The 20,162-nt window shown below is 32.3% G+C and overlaps 2 protein-coding genes across 7 annotated transcripts in view; one reads left to right on the forward strand and one right to left on the reverse strand.

Annotated features, from left to right (window-relative positions):
- Positions 1-20,162, reverse strand: part of LOC123674690 — a 36,750-nt gene that overhangs the window by 16,163 nt on the left and 425 nt on the right. For both annotated transcript variants that reach the window (XM_045609660.1, XM_045609659.1), the window contains exon 2: positions 19,887-20,133. In XM_045609660.1, the coding sequence (XP_045465616.1) occupies positions 19,887-20,133 (247 nt within the window). The remainder of the gene's footprint in view (positions 1-19,886; positions 20,134-20,162) is intronic.
- On the forward strand, positions 2,771-19,948 carry LOC123674692 (lysosomal acid phosphatase-like). 5 transcript variants are annotated; one of them, XM_045609667.1, is made up of 7 exons: positions 2,771-3,027; positions 3,629-3,737; positions 3,952-4,125; positions 6,115-6,307; positions 7,613-7,784; positions 8,060-8,149; positions 14,141-14,308. In XM_045609667.1, the coding sequence occupies exons 1-7, from the start codon at positions 3,006-3,008 to the stop codon at positions 14,233-14,235; spliced, it is 855 nt and encodes a 284-aa protein (XP_045465623.1). In that variant the 5' UTR covers positions 2,771-3,005; the 3' UTR covers positions 14,236-14,308. The 5 variants fall into 5 exon arrangements, with proteins under 5 accessions (XP_045465623.1, XP_045465622.1, XP_045465621.1 ...); XM_045609666.1 differs by having other exon boundaries at positions 2,786-3,027; positions 7,613-7,799; XM_045609665.1 differs by lacking the exons at positions 2,771-3,027; positions 3,629-3,737; positions 3,952-4,125; ... (1 more) ...; positions 7,613-7,784; positions 8,060-8,149 and adding exons at positions 13,491-13,588; positions 16,309-16,399; positions 18,613-19,948 and having other exon boundaries at positions 14,141-14,658.

Genomic DNA, 20,162 nt, shown 5'->3' on the forward strand with positions numbered 1-20,162 from the left:
GGTCATATTTGTGTTTCATGTAAACAAGTTCTGTTCTATACTTATAGTATTGTCTATATATTTCGGTGCAGAAATAGAGTTGTCTCAAATAAAAATTCCGGAAATTGAGTATTATAGTATATGTAATTTTCAATAAAAATTTTTGAACAATTTCTAGCCTTTTTCTGATAAACATTTGAGGCTGTCCTCCAGGCTATGATATCACATCTAAAGTGACTTTCCGCCATAAAGCATAATATCGAACTCTCATTAAATCCATTGTAGCACCTTAGTGAGGTATCTCATTTTGCTGAAATGGATCTGAGTTTCTTCAGTAGATATTCATCTGAGCACCATAAATCTAAAATAAAGAAAATTCAAGAAGAATTTGGAAAAAATTAGAAAGGACTGACTTGTCCGCTCTAGTCTCAATTGGATCGGGCTAGTGAGGTCAGGTAGCGACGATTTTTCTATCGGCTGAAATGTTCCAATCCAAAATTTGAACCATGATAGTGAAAGAGATTATTATTTTCGAAAAGTTGATTACTCACAGAAAGAGGAGAAATAATACGAGATGATCGGAGTAATTTAGAATTCCTAGTTTCCTCTACAAAATTTTTCCAACAAAGTAATATTTGACATATATTGTGTTGAAAATAGGTAGGTATTCTAATTCAATTTTTTCATGCCATGCCACTGAATATCAATCGAGTTATTGTATTCGGTAGTGATTGAACTTTTATTTCTATTTTGGATTTTTCATAAACGTAATACAATATTCTATTACAATACAGGAAATAGAAATAAAAAAAATTGTGCCTTCCTATTTTTAATTTAATAATTCAATCTTTCAACAAAAGGTCTTTATCCATAAATTTTAAAGGTTATGAATTTAAGATTTTGAGGGAATTCGTCCCTATTGGTATATAGGGTTGGGATGAAGTATGGAACCAAGTAAATATCTTTCGAACGGAAATACCATTATTTATGAAATTCAGCAGGTTCGTGCAATGGTGCAAAATGCATCTGACGTACAATTTTTTGTTGAAAATATACTTCTGGTTGAACCGCAAATAACTGCAAAATTTCATCAAAATTGTCCTTTTCGTTCAAAAGATTACTTGGGTCCATACTCTACCCCAACTCTGTGTACAATACGACTTACAATGAAGGAATTGAAAACATTTGAGATTTGAAAAAAATAATATGCAATTTAAAAAAAAATCGCATAAAGAGCTCTTGAGCGCTCGCCATTCATGCGCCATTGAAACCCTATAATTGTTTATAACTAGATATATATTTGATGTGGTGGTTCTGATGATATAATTCCCTTAAAATTTGAAATTAACATTCGAATGGATTTTTTAGGTATACCAACCAAATTTCAACCTTATTAAAATATTGGGAAGGGTTTTTCGAAGTTTTGCTCAATTTTTTTTATTTTAGTAGTAGCGCAATCAACAGCAAATGCTGTACTTAGCTATATATCTTCATATTATACAGAATGTTTTACGTAAGCGGGTCACTGAATCTTGTGGCTTATCCTTCGAGCAGAATTGAAAAGTGACCCATCAATATGATAGTATATTTAACGGGCTATCCAAATATGTTATTGGAAAAACTATTGAATAAAGGCATTAAAAGTTATTGAAGAAAAACTATTTTTTGCGAATATTACAAGTTTTCAAATTAAACATGTCTATAGACAATTTCTCATCAATTGATTCTTCATTTGAAATGAAAGGATGGAAAGTTATTGAAGAAAAACCGTTTTCCCAAAAAAAATTCTTTATCAAATTTGGCTGGTTTTCGAAATGAGAAAAATTTGTTTTGGGAAAACGGTTTTTCCTCAATAACTTTTCATGCCTCGGTTTGATAGTTTTTTCAATAACATATTAGGATAGCCCGTGAAAAATACTATTATTTTGATGAATCAATTTTCGGTATTGCTCAGAGGATAAACCACAAAATCCAGTGACCCGCTTACGTGAAACACCCTGTCCATCCACATTCAAAATTTCAATTTGGTCCCTGGTAGGATATTCTGTCAATGAAATATTAGGTAGTTTTTTCTTCGATATTCCACCAGAATGTTATATGGTTCTGATGTTGCGATCAACAATAATTTTTCTCCTAGCTTCAAACTGTTATTGTTATTCTTTATGTTCTCTCAGAATCTTAACTTGTTCGGATTAAGTCCTTTTTTGGTATTCTTCTTGAATTGTTGGAATTTTTTTTCAATGTCTCGCTTGAATTTTCTATGATTTTAGTGACGATATCAACACGAATGTTGTATGCAGTTTGAAATCGTTATTGTACTTACATTCATATCGTCATTGAAATATTTTGCACTCACCATGAAACTTACTGTTATTCTTCCTGTGGGTTTTAAATTACCAACAAAACAAAATTTCGAACGGTCATATCAAAGAACTTAACCATGTATTCAAAATCTGAACCTATGCTGTTGTGAATTTCAAGTTTCTAGTTCTTTCCGTTCGAGAGTTTGATATAGTATTTAGGGACGGCCGGCACCATAGAGTACTACTAACTGTCATTGTGACTAAATGATGGTCTGATCAGTTTGGCGAACGACCGCTCATTGAAACTTAAACAATGATTTCGAATATAATAATAAAATGCCTAGCACTAGAGCGAAAAATCTGGAAAAGTTTCATTGGAAAAATACTGATATTCGAAAAATTCGGCGGAAGCAATGTTGTGAAATTTGTTTTTCAAAAAAAAAAGGTGTTTACCGCGTGGAGTATTGAGTAATTTGTAACAATCGAACGCACAATTCATCCATTACGATGTTCTTGCAGTGTAATCGGCATTAATTCCAGCCCTACTTCGAAACAATAGTTCTTCATGGATTTTATCAATTGGAAATACAAATTCATTCAAGTGTCCAGTTCCTATCCCACCAATGCATTGAGAAATCCTTAAATAAAGTCTGCAGATATTACCAAATACCATTTTGTTCACCTTGTCGGTTAGTGTGGTCGATCAGATGTATTAAATTCACAATGCGGTTCACTGTTGTATTAGGTAAGCCAGATCATTTTTTTTTTCAGAGTTTGATCGCTATAAGAATCTTTAACCTTAGTATATTTGAAAAACACCGAAAGGTATCAATGGGATTTTGATTATATATACAGGGTGATTCCGATGGAGATCGTCAGATTTAAGGAGAAGATTACACTCCAGTAATGTAAACTTATGGAAGAATCTTAAGCAGGTAGCGAATTTTTGGAAACGAAATGTACGGAATATTGATAAAGCCTTACCAAAGTTATGAATAAAAGAAAAATCGTACAAATCACCCTGTAGACTCTCAATAAAGGCCCCCAACCATAAACCAAACATTGTTTCTAAACTTTGACTAGTGTAAACTTCTCCTAAAATCTGACGGTCTCCTCCGGAATTTCCCTGTATATATAATAATAAATAATATAATAATAAACTTATAATAATAATAATATATTTGAAAAACATGGGATTTTGTAAGCCAATAAAATAATATTTAACATAATCTACATAATAACATTTTCAAAATAAGTTCCGAAAATTTCTTCTAAAATGTTTTGACTATGAAGGTATTGATTTATTTCTCTCTGGTAACGATACTATTATCAACTGTTTTTTGCAGGCATTATATGCACTTCAAGTGTGACTATTTCAGCTGCGGATAACAAATGGGTTTGGAAAGATAGTGGAAGAAGTGAAGAAGGAAGAAACCGTGATTCAAGATATGAGAAGTACATACTTACGAATTATCATAGTCATATTGACATAAGTATTATCTATCAACCAGCAGAATCATTTGAATTTAGTTCCATTTTCATAGGGCTTTTTTTTTTGAAAATCTTCATGAAAATTCGGATTAATTATAAGATTTCACCATTTCAAGTCATATCACCTTTTTCTATAGGAATATAATAAATCAATATTGAATAAGTTGATTTTTTTTAGATCAGACAATGGCCGATACAACGTGCAGGAAAACTACGACGATTACGTTCAGAACAGACCCATTAATGACAGACCAATCTATCCTAATCCTGGACTGATTTCCAGGCCCCAAATTGGTGTAATTCCTATCGATCCTCCATATAATCCAAGACCTCCAATAATCCAAAGCAACAGGTGAAATAATACAGTCGATATCAGGTGGAATTTCTCAAGATTTACTATTTATTATTCATTTGAATATACGAGTTTTGAATATCTATTGGCGCTTTAAGAATTAGGTGTCGGGTGTCTCAATTTCGTTGTTTAAAGAGAGTATCTCAGAATTCCTTTGAGCTAGAAAAAAATAAGCAGTACATTTTCGGGCCCGATTTTGAGAGAATCGATTTGGTGAAAACCGCAACGTTTTAGGTTCAACGGTTTTCAAGCTATAAGAGAAAATTGGAAAATGGCGCGGAATGAAAAGTTTTAATAACTTCCTTGGTTTTGTGCTATGTATAAACAAGAAATAATAACATCCCACACGCACTTTTTTTAGTAGAATCCATTGGTGTAATCATTCATTTTTTATTGCAATTATATTATATAATTGTAGTTATCATATTGTAATACAAACTTGTTTGTTTTAATGTGAACTATAACAAATTTCATAACAAATAATACCGTTTTTCTTCTTTATAAAAATATATAACATGATATTTAAATTTTTTATCAAACCTTAAAAATCATCAAAAGTTTCAGTTTCACACCGAAAATCAACCAAGTGCCTAACTACGATAATCTGTGAACTTAAAATAGTCGGTGGCCCCAAAATCTCCGGATTCAACACCGTTTGATTATTTTTTTGATCACAATGATCACATTCAAAGAACAATATTTATCAATTTGAATATGTTGAAAAAATTTAACGATTTGAAATCCTTGGTGGCCACTGAACATTTTAATTATCTGAGGTTTACATAGATAGGCATTTTGTTGGTTTGCCGTGTGAAACTGCAACTTTGATGATTTTTTATAGTTTTATCGAATATTCAGGTATACGATATAAAAAAAATAATGCTGGGGCTTTTGAAAATTCGAGCAGAAATTCGAAAAAAAATGGGAAAAAACCAATGTCAAGTCTTCCAACGCTCGTCACCCATGCGCCAATTGGGCTCTCGGAGACCACATATACCCAAAAATAGTTGTGATATCCAAGGCCGCAATTGACGAATGAATGACGATCGCTCGAAAGATCCTGACTTCACGTCAGCGATTTCCTCATTATTTGTACTATTATGGTGTATCAATTAATACGTGAGCTTTAGTTTATATGATCTGCAAGTGTGCAATTGGACATAAGGAGCGCTCCAAAGCTCCTGTCTTCATGTAATTGCTTTTCCCATTTTAGCTGTTATGGTGTATCAATTAATAAGAAAATATTAGTTTCGGAGATACATAAAGTATGTGTTGTGGACAGATAATAATTTTTATCATCCGCGAGCGGCATCCTGAATTCAATTTTTTTTTAAATTTGTCATCGACAGTTCAATTAAAATTGGAAATAAAGATCTAATATGTTTTTCTATTCGAAACATAGAGAAATAAACATAAGATAGAGGAAGTATACGCAATTTTTACATGTCCCCAACATTAAATTACGTTTTCGGAAGGTGATATATTTTCAAATTCACAATTTTTCTATATCCTTATGAATGAAATATATCCATTTGAGTGATTCTCGATTGACTATGCAAATTTGAATATTTGGAATCCGATATTTTTCCTTCGAATTTATAATTAGCAGAATATTCAATATTTTCTGTATCTACCTGCTGAAATCCAAGGTTTGGCAACTTTTGCTCTCTTGTGTCGTCAGTTGTTTCACGTCGTTTGAAGTTCGTTTTCTGAATTTTTGATATATTTAGGTATTTATTTTAATATATTTTGAGTTAATATGAAAATTTTATTCACTATGGGACATATGAAGTGCGTTCTTTGTGGAGAAACTTGCGAATTGAGTGAAATATCATATGATATTTCATTGAACTGATATGTTTTCATTTCCTCGCGCTTCATGTCAAATTTGATAGTTTATGTTAGGGAGAAAATTTACTGAAAATGACATTTGCTCCCTCTATCTATGTTTATTGCTCTGAGATTCGAAATAATATCTTCCCTTTTCAGACCTGGAGGTTTGTATGGTAATAATGGCTATGGCCGACCAAATCCATCAACGGGATATTATCCCAATGATCCAGCAGATCCTGGAGTGCTGACTGGTCCCATACCATCATGGGTTAAAGAGGGACCCTTCAAAAACTACGACACTTGTAAATGCACTGAAAAATTCAACTGTAGATCACCGGGTATTAGCTACGTAAGTTATCCCTACAAAGTTATTTTCATGATACTGATAGTGTTGTTAAACATATCAGAATCAACTTTTATAGTTATTTAATAGGTTGTTTTTCAAAGACCCTCCAAAACACCCCGTTATAGAGCGTCGTGTCAATGATGGAATATGCTGTATAACTCGATTTCAATTTACTATTTATTCGAAATTATTTTATTTCATGACATTGGAAGTATCACACTCTAAAACAATTAATAATTTGTGTAATTATTGCATAAAAAAAAATTGCCATCTTTAATTCCACTTTATAAATTTCATGAGCATATAGTCTGAAAAAAATATTTGACCACATCATATATAGTTTCGAAATATAAATCCATTCGATCGACCAGAATTATACCAATTTATTTATTATACAGGGTGGCCATTTGAAAACGAAAAAGACGAGATTACAGACGAAATAAAGTTTTTCGATAGAAATGCTCGGACAGGTCGATTTCTGTTTCGAGGGAGACAACTTAAGATGTAGGTTACGGACGCATAGCGCTTCAACCCTTGCTGCTACAACCCCCACCCCCAATTTTTGAATAGGGAAGATGGGGTGAGTGATACCTCAATTTAAAGGTATTTTTATACTGATTTCAGCACAGTAATTGCTTTTTCATTTTATGCATTAGTTCCCGAAATATTCATGCGTTTGTTAGTTAGGAAGGAAGCAACAGTCATGGTTGTTTTGAAGCTCAAAATGTCGATTTTTCACAAAACACTACAAGTGCCATGAAAACACCACTTCATTTTCAAATACTTAGTTAAGAATATTTCGAGAACTAATGCATAAAAAGAAAAAACAATAACTGTGCTGAAATCAGTATAAAAATACCTTTCAAATGAGGTATCACTCACCCCATCTTCCCTATTCAAAATTTGGGGGTGAGGGTTGTAGTAGCAAGGGTTGAAGCGCTATGCGTCCGTAACCTACATCTTAAGTTGTCCCCCTCGAAACAGAAATCGACCTGTCCGAGCATTTCTATCGAAAAACTTTATTTTGTCTGTAATCTCGTCTGTTTCGTTTTCAAATGGCCACCCTGTATGTATTTTGGATTCCATGTAGTTCCAGCCTCAAAAAAAAAAAACATAAACTGAGAGATAAAATATATTCTTCACCAAAATGATTTATGAATTATAAAAAGTTGATAGTGCTATCCGTTCATGGTTTAATGTATACCTTTATGTAATAATTTTGTCCCCAAAAAATCAAGTTGAAGGAATTATTTCTCCTTGATGTAACACTTTCAATTCCATCGAGTCTATTTCCTTATTGTCTTTTAGGGTCACTGTGATGTGGGAAAAAAATATTGCTGCTACAATCGAAACAAAATTGAAGATCTAGGTAGTGATTATCCTCAAATTCCTGTACATTCTGCAGAGAATGGAATATTAGTGGGACCAGGAGGACCTAGTGGAGGTCTAGGTAGACCAGGATATTACGGAAGGCCTGTAGGTAATGGACGACCAGGTAATATATTTTAATTTTGCACTATTTTTTTTAGAACAATCCAACTTTCATATAAATCTAAAAAGACCTACGATTACCCAAGTAACATCTGAAAGGAAATATCAATTTTTTATTGTTCTTTAATCTTCACAATTCAGAAAAGGAAATTATAGATAATAAAGTTTTTTCATTTCTCAACAGGAAGGAAGAGTAATCTATAAAAAAATTAGTATTGAGCACCATTTCATGCGAATTAAATATTGTTTCTCTTATTTTTTCAGAAAATGGAATATTAGTGGGTCCTGAGGGAGACAGAAATGATTTAGGAAGACCAGGAGGGTTTGGAAGACCAAGTGGGATAGGTAGACCAGGTAAATAACTACATCACTTCAACCATTTTTTTTAGACAACATTAACAAGTTGAGAAAATTTAATGTTTCACACTCCTGTCAGAAATTCTATTGGTTCTACATAAAATCATAAGATATTATGACATTGAATTTGGGATCCTCCGTTCTGAAATTGCAATAAAATAATGGAGAATTCATTACGCCGAACTTACTGAGTAGAGGTATTGCGGTAGAAAATACTGTATTCAGAATTTTCACGCATTTATGATTATAGAAAATTAAAAAAGAATATCAAAAGAAAATCACCTTATATTTCCGTGACGCATGATGTTGAGATTTCGCATGTTTATATGATATAATAATTTCAAACAGCATTCAAAATTTCAAACTGATCACTCAATCAGAACCATAACAATTCAACAAGAATATTAGAAATTGAAGAACAGATATTTCACTACAGATCCAATCCAATCGAGTTGATATTATGTGCACGTATATACACTCACCGGCAGAAAAACTCGGCCACAAAAATTTTGCTGAAGTTCGTTGACCACGAACCATCCATTTCGCCATCTTTCAGTTTTAATTTCACTTCGATATCTTGATTCCTTTTGTAAATACACGTATTCAAACAAAAACCTGGAATTTTATGAACACGCTAAGCTCCATAAAGGAACAGGCCGGCATATCAAGAGCAGGACGTACCGTATCATTATTTATTGAAAACGGAGCTCTAAATGCTCCACGTTACATACAAGACATCATTCAGGAAGCTGTAGTTCCCTATTCTCCATTTGTTGGAGATGATAATGCAAGACCGCATGTAGCAAATATTGTTAACCAATATTTGGATGTGGCTGATATCCAACAATTAGAATGGCCTGCATGTACTCCGGATCTAAATCCGATTGAACATCTCTGGGATGAAATTCAGAGATATATTCTTCGTCGTCCTATATTACCCGAAATACTTACCAAGCTGCGTTTTGAAATCAGTATTTGACGCAATTCATTAAGATTGCATTACTTGTCTTATCAATTCGATGTCTCGGCGATTGCATATAGTTATTTCCGTTAGAGGTGGCATACGAAGTATTGAAAAATGCCAATTATGTTTTTCTTTTTGTTTCGAATTTCTTTTGAATATTGAAACATTATCAATTAAATTTTTCCCTCAAAACAATTCCAGGCTTTTATTTGAAAACGTGTATCTTCAAAAGAAATCAAGATATCAAGGTGAAATAAAATCTGAAAGATTGCGAAAAGAATGACCCTTATAATAAATTTTGTGTAAACAAATTTTCCGAGCTGTTCCACAGGGTGTTAAGGAATTGGACTACAAATACATGTTTTTTTTTCACCCTGTATATTTATACAGCTACCAACATTTTTGGAAAACTGCTCTGGAATCTTCTGGTTTCGTCACTTTTACAGCGATAAATTAACTCCAATGTTAAAATGTCATATCGTCGGCTAAGATTGTAAATCTGCTATGTCCATAATGAACAATTTTACAGGAGACCAAAAAACCCTACAGTAAGTGTTATAATAATAATAATAAGAGAGTTTATTCATGAAAATACATTCAATAAACTCTATTGAATGTATTTTTATGAATAAACTCTCTTATTATCATATTATTATTATTATAACACTTACTGTACGGTTTTTTTGGTCTCCTGTAAAATTGTTCATTATGGACATAGCAGATTTACACTCTTAGCCGACGATATACCTGGAAATGTTATTGTCATTTAATCGACATCGATAAAAAAGGTGCATCCTTTTTTATCGGATAAAAACTTCTCTTCCTCAATATCTAGTATAACTGTCAATTAGTCTGTCAGATTTTTGAATTTAATAGTATATTCTAAAACAAGTTGCAGAATGGGCTCCTATTCCAACACGAATGCGAAATTCGAAAACGAGCGACGAAGGAGCGAGTTTTCGAACGCAAGAGTGTTGGAATTGCCTTCTGCAACGAGTATTAGACGATATTTTCTCTATTTCAGTCAAGTTTTGTGAAATATTGTCGAAATTCAATGAAAAATTCAGATTATATATCCTAGTGACTTTTGTATTGTATCTTGGCAGTTGGTGTGACTGTTACGGAAATTGACAGATTACGGAATTTGAATATGAATTGTACGTTTCGAATTTTGAAATAATTTACAATTACGCATCAAATTCGTGAATTATACCTGATCAAATCGATTCAACACAACCAGAATTAAGAGAAATTGCGAATTATGTTGCAAATCATTCCACTATATCCAAATTATATAATATTGACAATTATTGACGGTTGTTGAAATTTGATAGGATTGGGAGTCAGTAAAGACAACCACAAAACGAAAAATATAACTGAAAATGATGCTGTAATGAGTTCATTACAGCACTGTTTTTTAGAACTGTAATGATCTCATTACGATACTGAAATAGAGAAAACATATTATAGTGCTTTTACTTTGAATTGGTGTGGTCTTGCCAAAAAACACTCGAGCTTTTCTTTTATCAGATAAATTTCTCTTTAACTCAAAGTTTTGCCAATCACCAAATTTGCTCGAAAAACTGACATTAGATAAAATGGCCCCACCTTCGGTGCCGCGATTTTATCATGTCAGTTTTTCTCGTAAAATTAGTGATTGGCAAAACTGTTTCGTTGCAAAGAGAAATTTATCCGATAAAAAAAAAGTTCTTGTGTTTTTACTGTTGATAAAAACTGCATCGTTTTTTATCGCTCGAATAAACTTATTAGGATCGCAATATTGTGAGATGAACTGATATGGCTTCGAGAATTTATCCAGCCGAAAGCACTCGAACCATTTTTGAGATCGGACAAACTTTAATTTTTCAACTCGAACTAGATTTTTTCGAGCAATTCAACTTGAACGAACAATATTATAGATAAAAACAATCCAGCTTCGCTTCGACTTTTATCTGTCTCGTTTTTTCTTTTTTTTTAAGTTCAATATGAATATCAAAAAATTCACAACTTTGTTGTCTATTCTTTTCACAATAATTACAGTGCCGTATCTAGGGCGTGGCATTGCCACGGGCGCAAGGTCTGCAGGGGCGACCCAAAATATCAAGAGAAAAAAATATTGGAGCACCAGACATAATAATTCGAAAGATCACAACTCGGTTTTCATGTATACGCCTCACAACGAGCAATGCCGAGGAACCTGGAAACCAAGGACGGAGATCTTTCTTTTTTCTTGGAGGGAGGACTCTCGAAAAAAAAAATTTTTTTACAACAACGTTTACTCATATCTGTAATGTGAGAAAAAGAGGTTTGATAACGAAGTTGGAACTTAATTATTCAAAATATTTTTTTCTATTACCAATTCGATGGTTCTCACCTTATACTGGGTTTTTCTAAAACGGAGTTTCGAAGGAAAATATTCCATGGATAATTTTAAGAAAAAAAAGTCCCATAAACATGAGCCCGCAAACACTTTGTTTTCGAGATACAGGGTGTTTCTTGTATAGTCATACTTTTTAGTGATGCTTATATTTATTAGTTTATCCAATCTTTATTAATCTTCGCTACAGAATTTGTTGATAAGTACCATAAGTTATAATTGATTTATTCATCACAGCATTCAAACTGGATTTTTATAATAATTTGGATTTTCCTGAGGATTACCAGAGAGCTGAATTTTTTTTTCGAAATCGATAGCAGATATGACAAAACTACAACAAACCAAAAAGTGTTGTACTAGACCAGATTTTCTTTTCACATTTTTTTAAAGAACCAGTGCTTCACCAAAAAATAGTCCTGGTGGAAAGAAGCAGGTACCCTTCCAGAAAAAATATCACCCTGTAGATTTGCATACAAAATAAGCAAATCACAATATGAAAACTTTAAATCGGAAGATCTATGCCAATTCAAGGAGAATATCTTGTGAAGGAAAGGTGCTATGTGAAAAAAAACTTTGACACCGGTATCTCAAAACCAAAGCGTTTGCAGATTCATGTTATAGGATTTTTTTCTCAAAATGATCCCAGAAATCTGTCATTTTCATTTGTACACATTAGGAACACCGTTTAGATATAATCATTTCAAAACTGATATCTGCACAATTAAATTGCAATTTGAATGAATCACAATAAATTGTATAACACGGCCCAGACAATTTTCCGATGCGAATTACTCAGTTCAGTACTTTGATAACTACAGTATTGAAATTTTGTGACGAGAATGAAACAAAAAACCGAAAACAATCAGTAAGTGCATACCGATTACGAATGCAAAAATTACAGATGGCAAATAAGGGGCGACACCGACAAAGCGGATAGATAAAGAAAAATAATAAACCTCGGACATAGATCTTGAAAGCGATAATAAACTCATAAACCGTATAAAAGGATCCGATTTTGTACTCCGTGTCGATTTCAGAGGAAAGTAAAATGATCATTGGTTCTTTTTATGGAAAAATTTTCGTTTTCCGTCTTTACGAGAATTCTGAAATTTTATATTTTGGAAATATTGGGGGGGGGGGTTATAATTACCACCCATTTCTACGCCCTTGCTGGAAACATTGAAAATATTTCTAGCCTTTCCTACTAATTTTCTATTTGCGTACTAAGCATAAAATAATCACAAAATATATGACTTAAGTTATGAACAAAAAAATAATATAAGAAAATATAATCGATGAAAAAAAATTCTTCAAAAATGGGGGGGCGCTGTCTAAGATATTGCCACAGGCGCAATAGTACCTAGATACGGCTCGGCAATAATATATCTTTATAATATATTTTTTTATTTTTGTCTTGGACTTCACTTCCAATTCTAAAAATGACAAAATTAATAACCAACCAAAAGAAATTTCAGAATAACTAAAACTATAAGGTACTGATAACAAAAAATTGTATTATTAAATACAAACATTCCGAAACGTACGTCTGTCTTTATGTTAATTTAGTTATTCAATTTGTTAATCGTTCACTCAATTTGTACAGTTTTAGTTATTTTGAAGTTTTTTTTGGTTAGTTATTAATTTTGTCATTCTTAGAATTGGAAGTTAATTCCAAGACAAAAATAGACCAAATATATCATAAAGATTTATTATTGTGAAGGGAATAGACAACGAAGTTGTAAATTTTTTAATATTTATTAGTATTCGTTTCGAAATTCAATCAAATATTACAATATTACATGTTGGTAAATACTGATATTTGTTCTGTAATTGAAAAATACAAAGTTGAGATTCTAAAATTCAAAACAGAAAATCGATATGAGACAAATTTCTTCGATATCAACAATTTTGAAGTGATATTCTATAATGTCAATATTATTGTTGAGTATAAAGAATTCAATAATAATCAATATTCAGCATTTATCGCGTTCGAAAACATCCGAATGATCGTACGAAATTCGAATTTGAACCCAAATTATTCCTCAATGAGTTTGACCTAATCGTTTCAGATTATTTTGGTCAAATATAAAAACATGTAAATATGCAGTTCATTTATCTACCAATAAACCTCAACTACTTCATTGATGCACGGTCATGTTAAGCCTTACTTGAATTCATCTATAACTTCTGGAATAAGGGGGTTTCCAATAAGATATTTCATTTATATATTAACAAAAAACTAGCATTAGTTTTGCGAACTGTGACTGCAAAATTTTCATCATTTTTCTAGTGAATTTCAACAATTCCAATAAGGTTTTTAATAATGTATAGTTCCATCTCCAGTAATGGCGTAGTTTTTACTTGTCAAATGTCAAAAAATGACAGCTTCAACAGTTATAGCTGCTCAGATAGCGGACTATTGAAAATGAAACCTGTTATTGGAAAACCCTTTATTATATAATTCGGTATTGAAATGATGATATTTCATAATTGAAACCCTGGATAGTGAACGGACAGTCCATTGCGCAATTTTTTCTCTAATTTCTTCAAGCTTTCAAGGCATTTCAATCAACTTCATTCGAAGAATGGCTTGTCAAGATTCGATTAGGTTTGATCTTGTGGTTCACTAAACTCAATATTTTTACAGGATTTGGTGGAAGACCAAATGGTTATGGAGCAGACAATGGAGTACTAGTTGGCCCAAACAGATCACCATACGCTCGACGAAGAGATTCTTCTTGATTTGAGTAAAAGAAATCCGTGTCTCCATACGTGTATATATTGTATATTTTTTGAAAATAAATCGTTTCGTGAACCTTATGTAATTATGCAACACCTCAGACCATTATCATATAATGAATTCACATAAAATATTCGCAAGTTATTCGGTATTATCTATATTCGTCAACAAGTAATCCTCGTAATTCATTTGTTCGAGTATCGAAAGATATGAAAAAAGATCAAAACGTTGCTTAAAACTAGAACAGGTTGAAGGTGAAGTTCTATTCTAGTCATTCACTCTGTACAAGTTCAACTCCATCCATCCGACATAGACGCTATAATCTTGTGGTGATGTTTAAAATAATTTTGTTACTCTTGATCCAAAGTCTGGCACATATAAATGAGGTATTTGGGGCTGAGGACGAGCTACTTTCAGTTGTTGCGGTGAGTTAATTTCTTCAACGAAATTCTTCGAACCCAATTCTGAACAACCTTCCAGAATATCTTGTTCTAGATGACTCAACATAAGTTCAAATTCATATTTTAATTCAATAAATAATTGGTGATATTTTGATTAATTTTCTTCTCAACATGAGAGTAATTTCAACAGGAAAGTAATTTACCATATTTTGGAACATAAGTATTCCAATGTTCTCTAGTGATACAAATTTATTATTTTTTCCTGAATAACATTACTGATTTCTATGAATATTATCCGGAAAAATTATTTCCTCATTTCGAATTATACATTTCATATTTCGAAACTGAAGCTTTGTCCTAAAAAATCATTCCTAATTAATATGATTCTAATGAATGCATTCCTCATTTCCAATTGGGAATTATTTGAAAAAGCACCTACTCTTTCTTGCAAATTATAATATTCTCAATTCCATAACTTGAAAACTAGAACCTTCATTACCCATACCAGTCGAAATAATTGGTTTTATATTTTTAAATTTCATTTAAAATTCATAAACGAAGCTGAAAGGAAGATTGCATCGATTTGTGTAATACATTTGGAATTCAAAAAGAGTCTGAAAATTTCAAGCCATAAAAGCTATTACTAAAATAATGATCAAAAAATCGGTCTTGATCATCACTCAAAATGGTATACTATTTTATTATCCTCAATTATAAACCTATGTAATTTTTCAAGGATAAAATTTTTCTAAACTTTCCTACAATTTTCAGCAAGAGAAATTGAGATATCCGAAAATAGAATCAAATACATATGGATATATAGATAATCATAAATTTGAATGCATCATAATCGAAATTATACGTTTTTAAAGATTCTGTTACTACAACTACAATGATAAATTTGAATTTCCACGATTTTAAATACAAAAAACGCTGTTGGGTTGGGTTGAGCCTTGGCGCCTCTTTTTACTGGGTACTGACAGACAGACAAACGTCAATAATTAAATTACGTATTTACATAAATATTTATGTCGCAAAAATTCAACAATTTTGATTGAATGCAAAACTTACTTATCAGCTTACTATACTCTCTCGAAAATCAATCTTGATGTTTGAATAAATTCAAATATGGAAAATACAATTTAATGGTAGCTAAACATATTACAATGTTTTGAAGAAAAATGATCTGTGAACTAGTATATATATATAATTCTCTCATCAAAAAGTGGTATGCGCCAAATTGAAATTAAGCCGAAGAAAAACATAAGGAATTGATTCAAAATGTAATTAAAGCTATGTTCGAGTTTATATTTTCAGCAACTACTCGAATATTTCATACAAAACCTTTGAAATAATGAAATGTTGGTATCTCTACTGAGTTTATTCCTCTAGCTTTCAATGATATTTTGATACTAAATACTCACTGCAAGTTCTGCACCAAATAGTTTTGACACTATAAATTCTTGAGAATTTAGAACTCTGCATAGTGGTTGAATTATGGAATGAAAGAAAATCCTTAATCTCATAAAATCCCATTTTCTAGTGTTGAGTATGAACTTCGGGAAAATACTTTATTAAAGTTTTGATTTTGTCATTCTCATTTCAATTAATATTGATATTGTTGTTGAAATCGACATTCATTTGGATATTGATAGCTAATTTTTAGGTGTTCAGGCATGGGGATAGAACTCCAACCGATTTTCCACCTACAGATAATTACCAAAACCTGAGCTATTGGCCAACGGAACCTGGAGAACTGACAAACGTAAGTGGTTAATTGGTATAGAATGGTTCACAATTTTCTCATCTCTCGAATAATTTTTGAGTGCTCATTCCTTGAAAGGATCGCTCTGTCATTTGATCACAATGTCAGAATTTTTTGAATTTTAAACCTAGATTGGTCTCAAACGATGGGGATACTGAAATTAAATGTAAAATAACAATTTCAAGCTTCATGCAAAATTTCGTGTATATTGCGTCGCCAGATTCATGGAGATTTCGAACAAAATATTGAAAAAACTGAATTAAATCCAGGTATTTTTGGGTGGTCGCTCATTTATGCTCATTTGTGCTACACGACTACACAATTTTATATAGTTAAATCTAAGGTTGCAATTGGCGCATGAATAAATGAGCGCTCAAAAGCTTTAATTTCGATGCTTTCCAATTTTTTTAGATACTCTGACAGAATTATCCATGGTTCTAATAACGCAATCGACAATTGAAATAAAATATTTCGCAAAACGCTTGAATTTTTTATTTTATATTCAATATACATATTTGCAGAATCACAACTCAGTAGGATCAGTTCTCACTGAAATATAAGACTTTTTTTTGCTATTTCTACTTGAATTTTATTTATGGTGGTACTATCACATTGAAATTGTTTTTTTCAAATATACTCGCAAAAATATCATTTCGATCGAATATGTTATCACTGAAATATTGTCGTTTTCTTTTCCAACATTCTTTCTGAACTGAGTTAAATGTTCAATGTTCAACTTGAAATTTTGCACAAAGCATGAAATTGAAATTTCACCTAAGATCTCAACTGCGTCGATTTTGTGGTCACGGAAAAAGATATTTTTTTGGTTTTTTCTTTGAAATTTTGCACAAACTTTGAAATTGTTATTTTGAACCAATCTGAGGTTATTTTGAACCAATTTCAAGGTTCCAGCTCTTTTTGTTTGGGATTCTTCGTGTGTGAAATTTTTAAATTACAGGCATTGTGACGCAATTGCCAGATCTATCTGTCCAAGAAAAGAGCGCTCAAATGTATATTCACAAATACCTGCATTCCGAAGATTAAGACAAGTACAATTTTCAAAATGAATTGAAAATAATTATATTAAAATCTTAAAAAATTAACTATTTTTTACACAGTGTGTCAATTTGTCTACAATATAATTGTTATCAAATGAATATCTCGGACCTCATAATGCAAAATCAGATGGTGTCAATCAATTTGTATGAACCCTGTAAACGTGACGACAGCTACCTCTAAAAAAACTTCTTCAAAAATGCCGAATGTAAGAATACGCATAGCATGCCAAGAAATTCAAGATGAAGTTTTGCAATACGTAAGGTCGAATTTGGAAATAAATTATATTTTTGTCTACAAAATAATGGACAAGATTTTGAAAATCTTCTATAGTGTAAATTTCATTTTATGTTTCATTGCAACTGTTGCTTTGCTATTAAAACTATTCTTCTCTTTTTTCTTAATTGTACTAACAAAAAAGGTCAAATGTATGGCATTGTTGAAGGGGCAATCGAATTAACTTCAAAATAAGGTGTCACACGACCCCCCTTCCCTTTTAAGATTACGAACCAAAGTTTACCCTTTTTTCTTTTTTACATTTCGCATGGAAGCCAATATACATATTGGTCCATTGAAGATCATATCGAGTACTATCTGACCCTAAAATTTTGATTCAAAATATCCATCGACAATGAAATAACAGCGGAGGCAATGTGGAATTTATCTCCAGAATATAATTCGTATCCGACACATTTTAGATATTGTGTTTGATTGTCTCAGTCTTTACTTGTCGGAAATTCATCTTGATGATTAAAGTTATTTTACTTTTTAATCATCATTTCAGATATAGTAGAAAGTACTCTTCCGTCTTCCATTATTTTACCTGTCATTTGGTCATCAATCCAAATTTTGAAGTGAAATTTCAGGATCAGATAGTAATCGATAAGATCTTCAAAATGAGGTATCGCAACACACCCCATACCTATTCGAAATCAAGGGGTTGTACTCACCCCCGAGTTGTTCCCCCTCAAATCAAAAATTGATGGTCCGAGTGATTTTCCACATTTTCATTTTAAAGCCGGAAAATCGAGGTGTTAAGTTTTGTTGGACCACACTGTATTAAGAGTGGTACATTTCCAAATTGCCACACTGTATATTATTGAGGTCAGCTAATATTTTTCTTTTCGAAAATTATTTCTGTTCTATTGTTTTTGTAGATTGGTAAAACGGAGCATTTTGAACTTGGAAAGTGGCTCAGGAAGCGATACTATAATTTCCTCTCTACAACCTATCATAAGGATGACATTTACATCAGAGCCTCCAACACCGATCGCTGTCTGATGTCAGCAGAAGCCAACCTAGCAGGCTTGTTTCCTCCTGTTGACAGACAAATTTGGAATGAAGATCTTAAATGGATGCCTATACCGATACATACAGTTCCCTCAAAAGACGACAACTTATTAAAGATGGGAAAAGCCTGTCCTAACATGAAACAGAAATATAAGGCCCTATTAAACAATGACCATTTCAAAGATATTGACAAGAAAAACTCGAAATTGTACGATTTTCTGTCTGAAAAACTCGGATTGCAGATCGAAAAGTTTTCTGACATTGAGGCACCTTACGATACCATGACTGTAGAAGTTGAATATAAGTTGGAACAGCCGGAATGGACTAACACACCCTGGGGTGAAGATAACCATAAGCTATTTCCCGACGAAATGAAAATTTGGGCGGATTTGTCTTACCAAACCCCCACTTACAATCAAGAATTAGCCAGACTTGGCACCGGGAGGTTTTTTGATACTGTTGCTTCCCACTTTCAATCAGTATTAAACAAAAACACTGAAGAATTGTTAGCAAAGAAAATGGCCTTATTTTTTGGTCACAAAAGCACCATCTGCGATTTAACTCACACCTTAGGCACATTTAGGTTGGCATCATATGCTTCATCATTGATCTTCGAACTTTGGAAAAGCTCTACAGATCAAACTATCTACGTTACATTGAACTACCTCGATAATATGAATCCTGAAAAACTCACAATTGCTGGATGTACGGAAAATTGTGCTTTCGAAAAATTCCTAGCCATACTTGAACCAATCAGAATGAATAAAACAGTTTGGAAACAGGAGTGTAAAGGGAATGGCGCACATAAGATCGCAAGCTCCATTACGGTTATATCACCTGCAATTTTGGTCGTGATATACTATTTAGTATAAACTCTGTCAAAAGAGGGTAGAAAACATAAACCTTACTTCATGGTAAATTTCCAAAACCATGAAATATCTGATCATACAGACTCTTAAGGTGTCATACCAATTATTCTATGTATTTTATTACAATAACCTTCTTGCCCAACGGTGCTTTTCAAGGAACAAAACAAATTTCAATTAATATTTGATAATGTAAATATAAATAAGTATTAAAGCATATCAGTTCATAAGATTACCACGACCATATGTATGTGTAAAGAAGTGGTACTACTCACCAATTGTTGTAATAACTACGATAGAATAAAAAAGTGACCCAGTGCGTGTCCACTGAACAATGTTCTCGTCTTCTTCTCCATCCCAACCATCTTTGTTCATGGCTTTGACCAAAGCACCTTCGAAATTCTGAATGAGATTGGAAGCGTTCCTTGTGAAATTTGTCTCATCTAAAACTTTGGATTCCAAGGCCAGTTGCCATAGATAATTGGTGACATTTTGTCGTATAAATTTGATACTTCTTTTGACCTACCGGGAAAAAAACTGTATTATCTTTC

This window comes from Harmonia axyridis, chromosome 3 (assembly GCF_914767665.1).
Source record: "Harmonia axyridis chromosome 3, icHarAxyr1.1, whole genome shotgun sequence".
NCBI classification, from domain to species: Eukaryota; Metazoa; Arthropoda; class Insecta; order Coleoptera; family Coccinellidae; genus Harmonia; species Harmonia axyridis.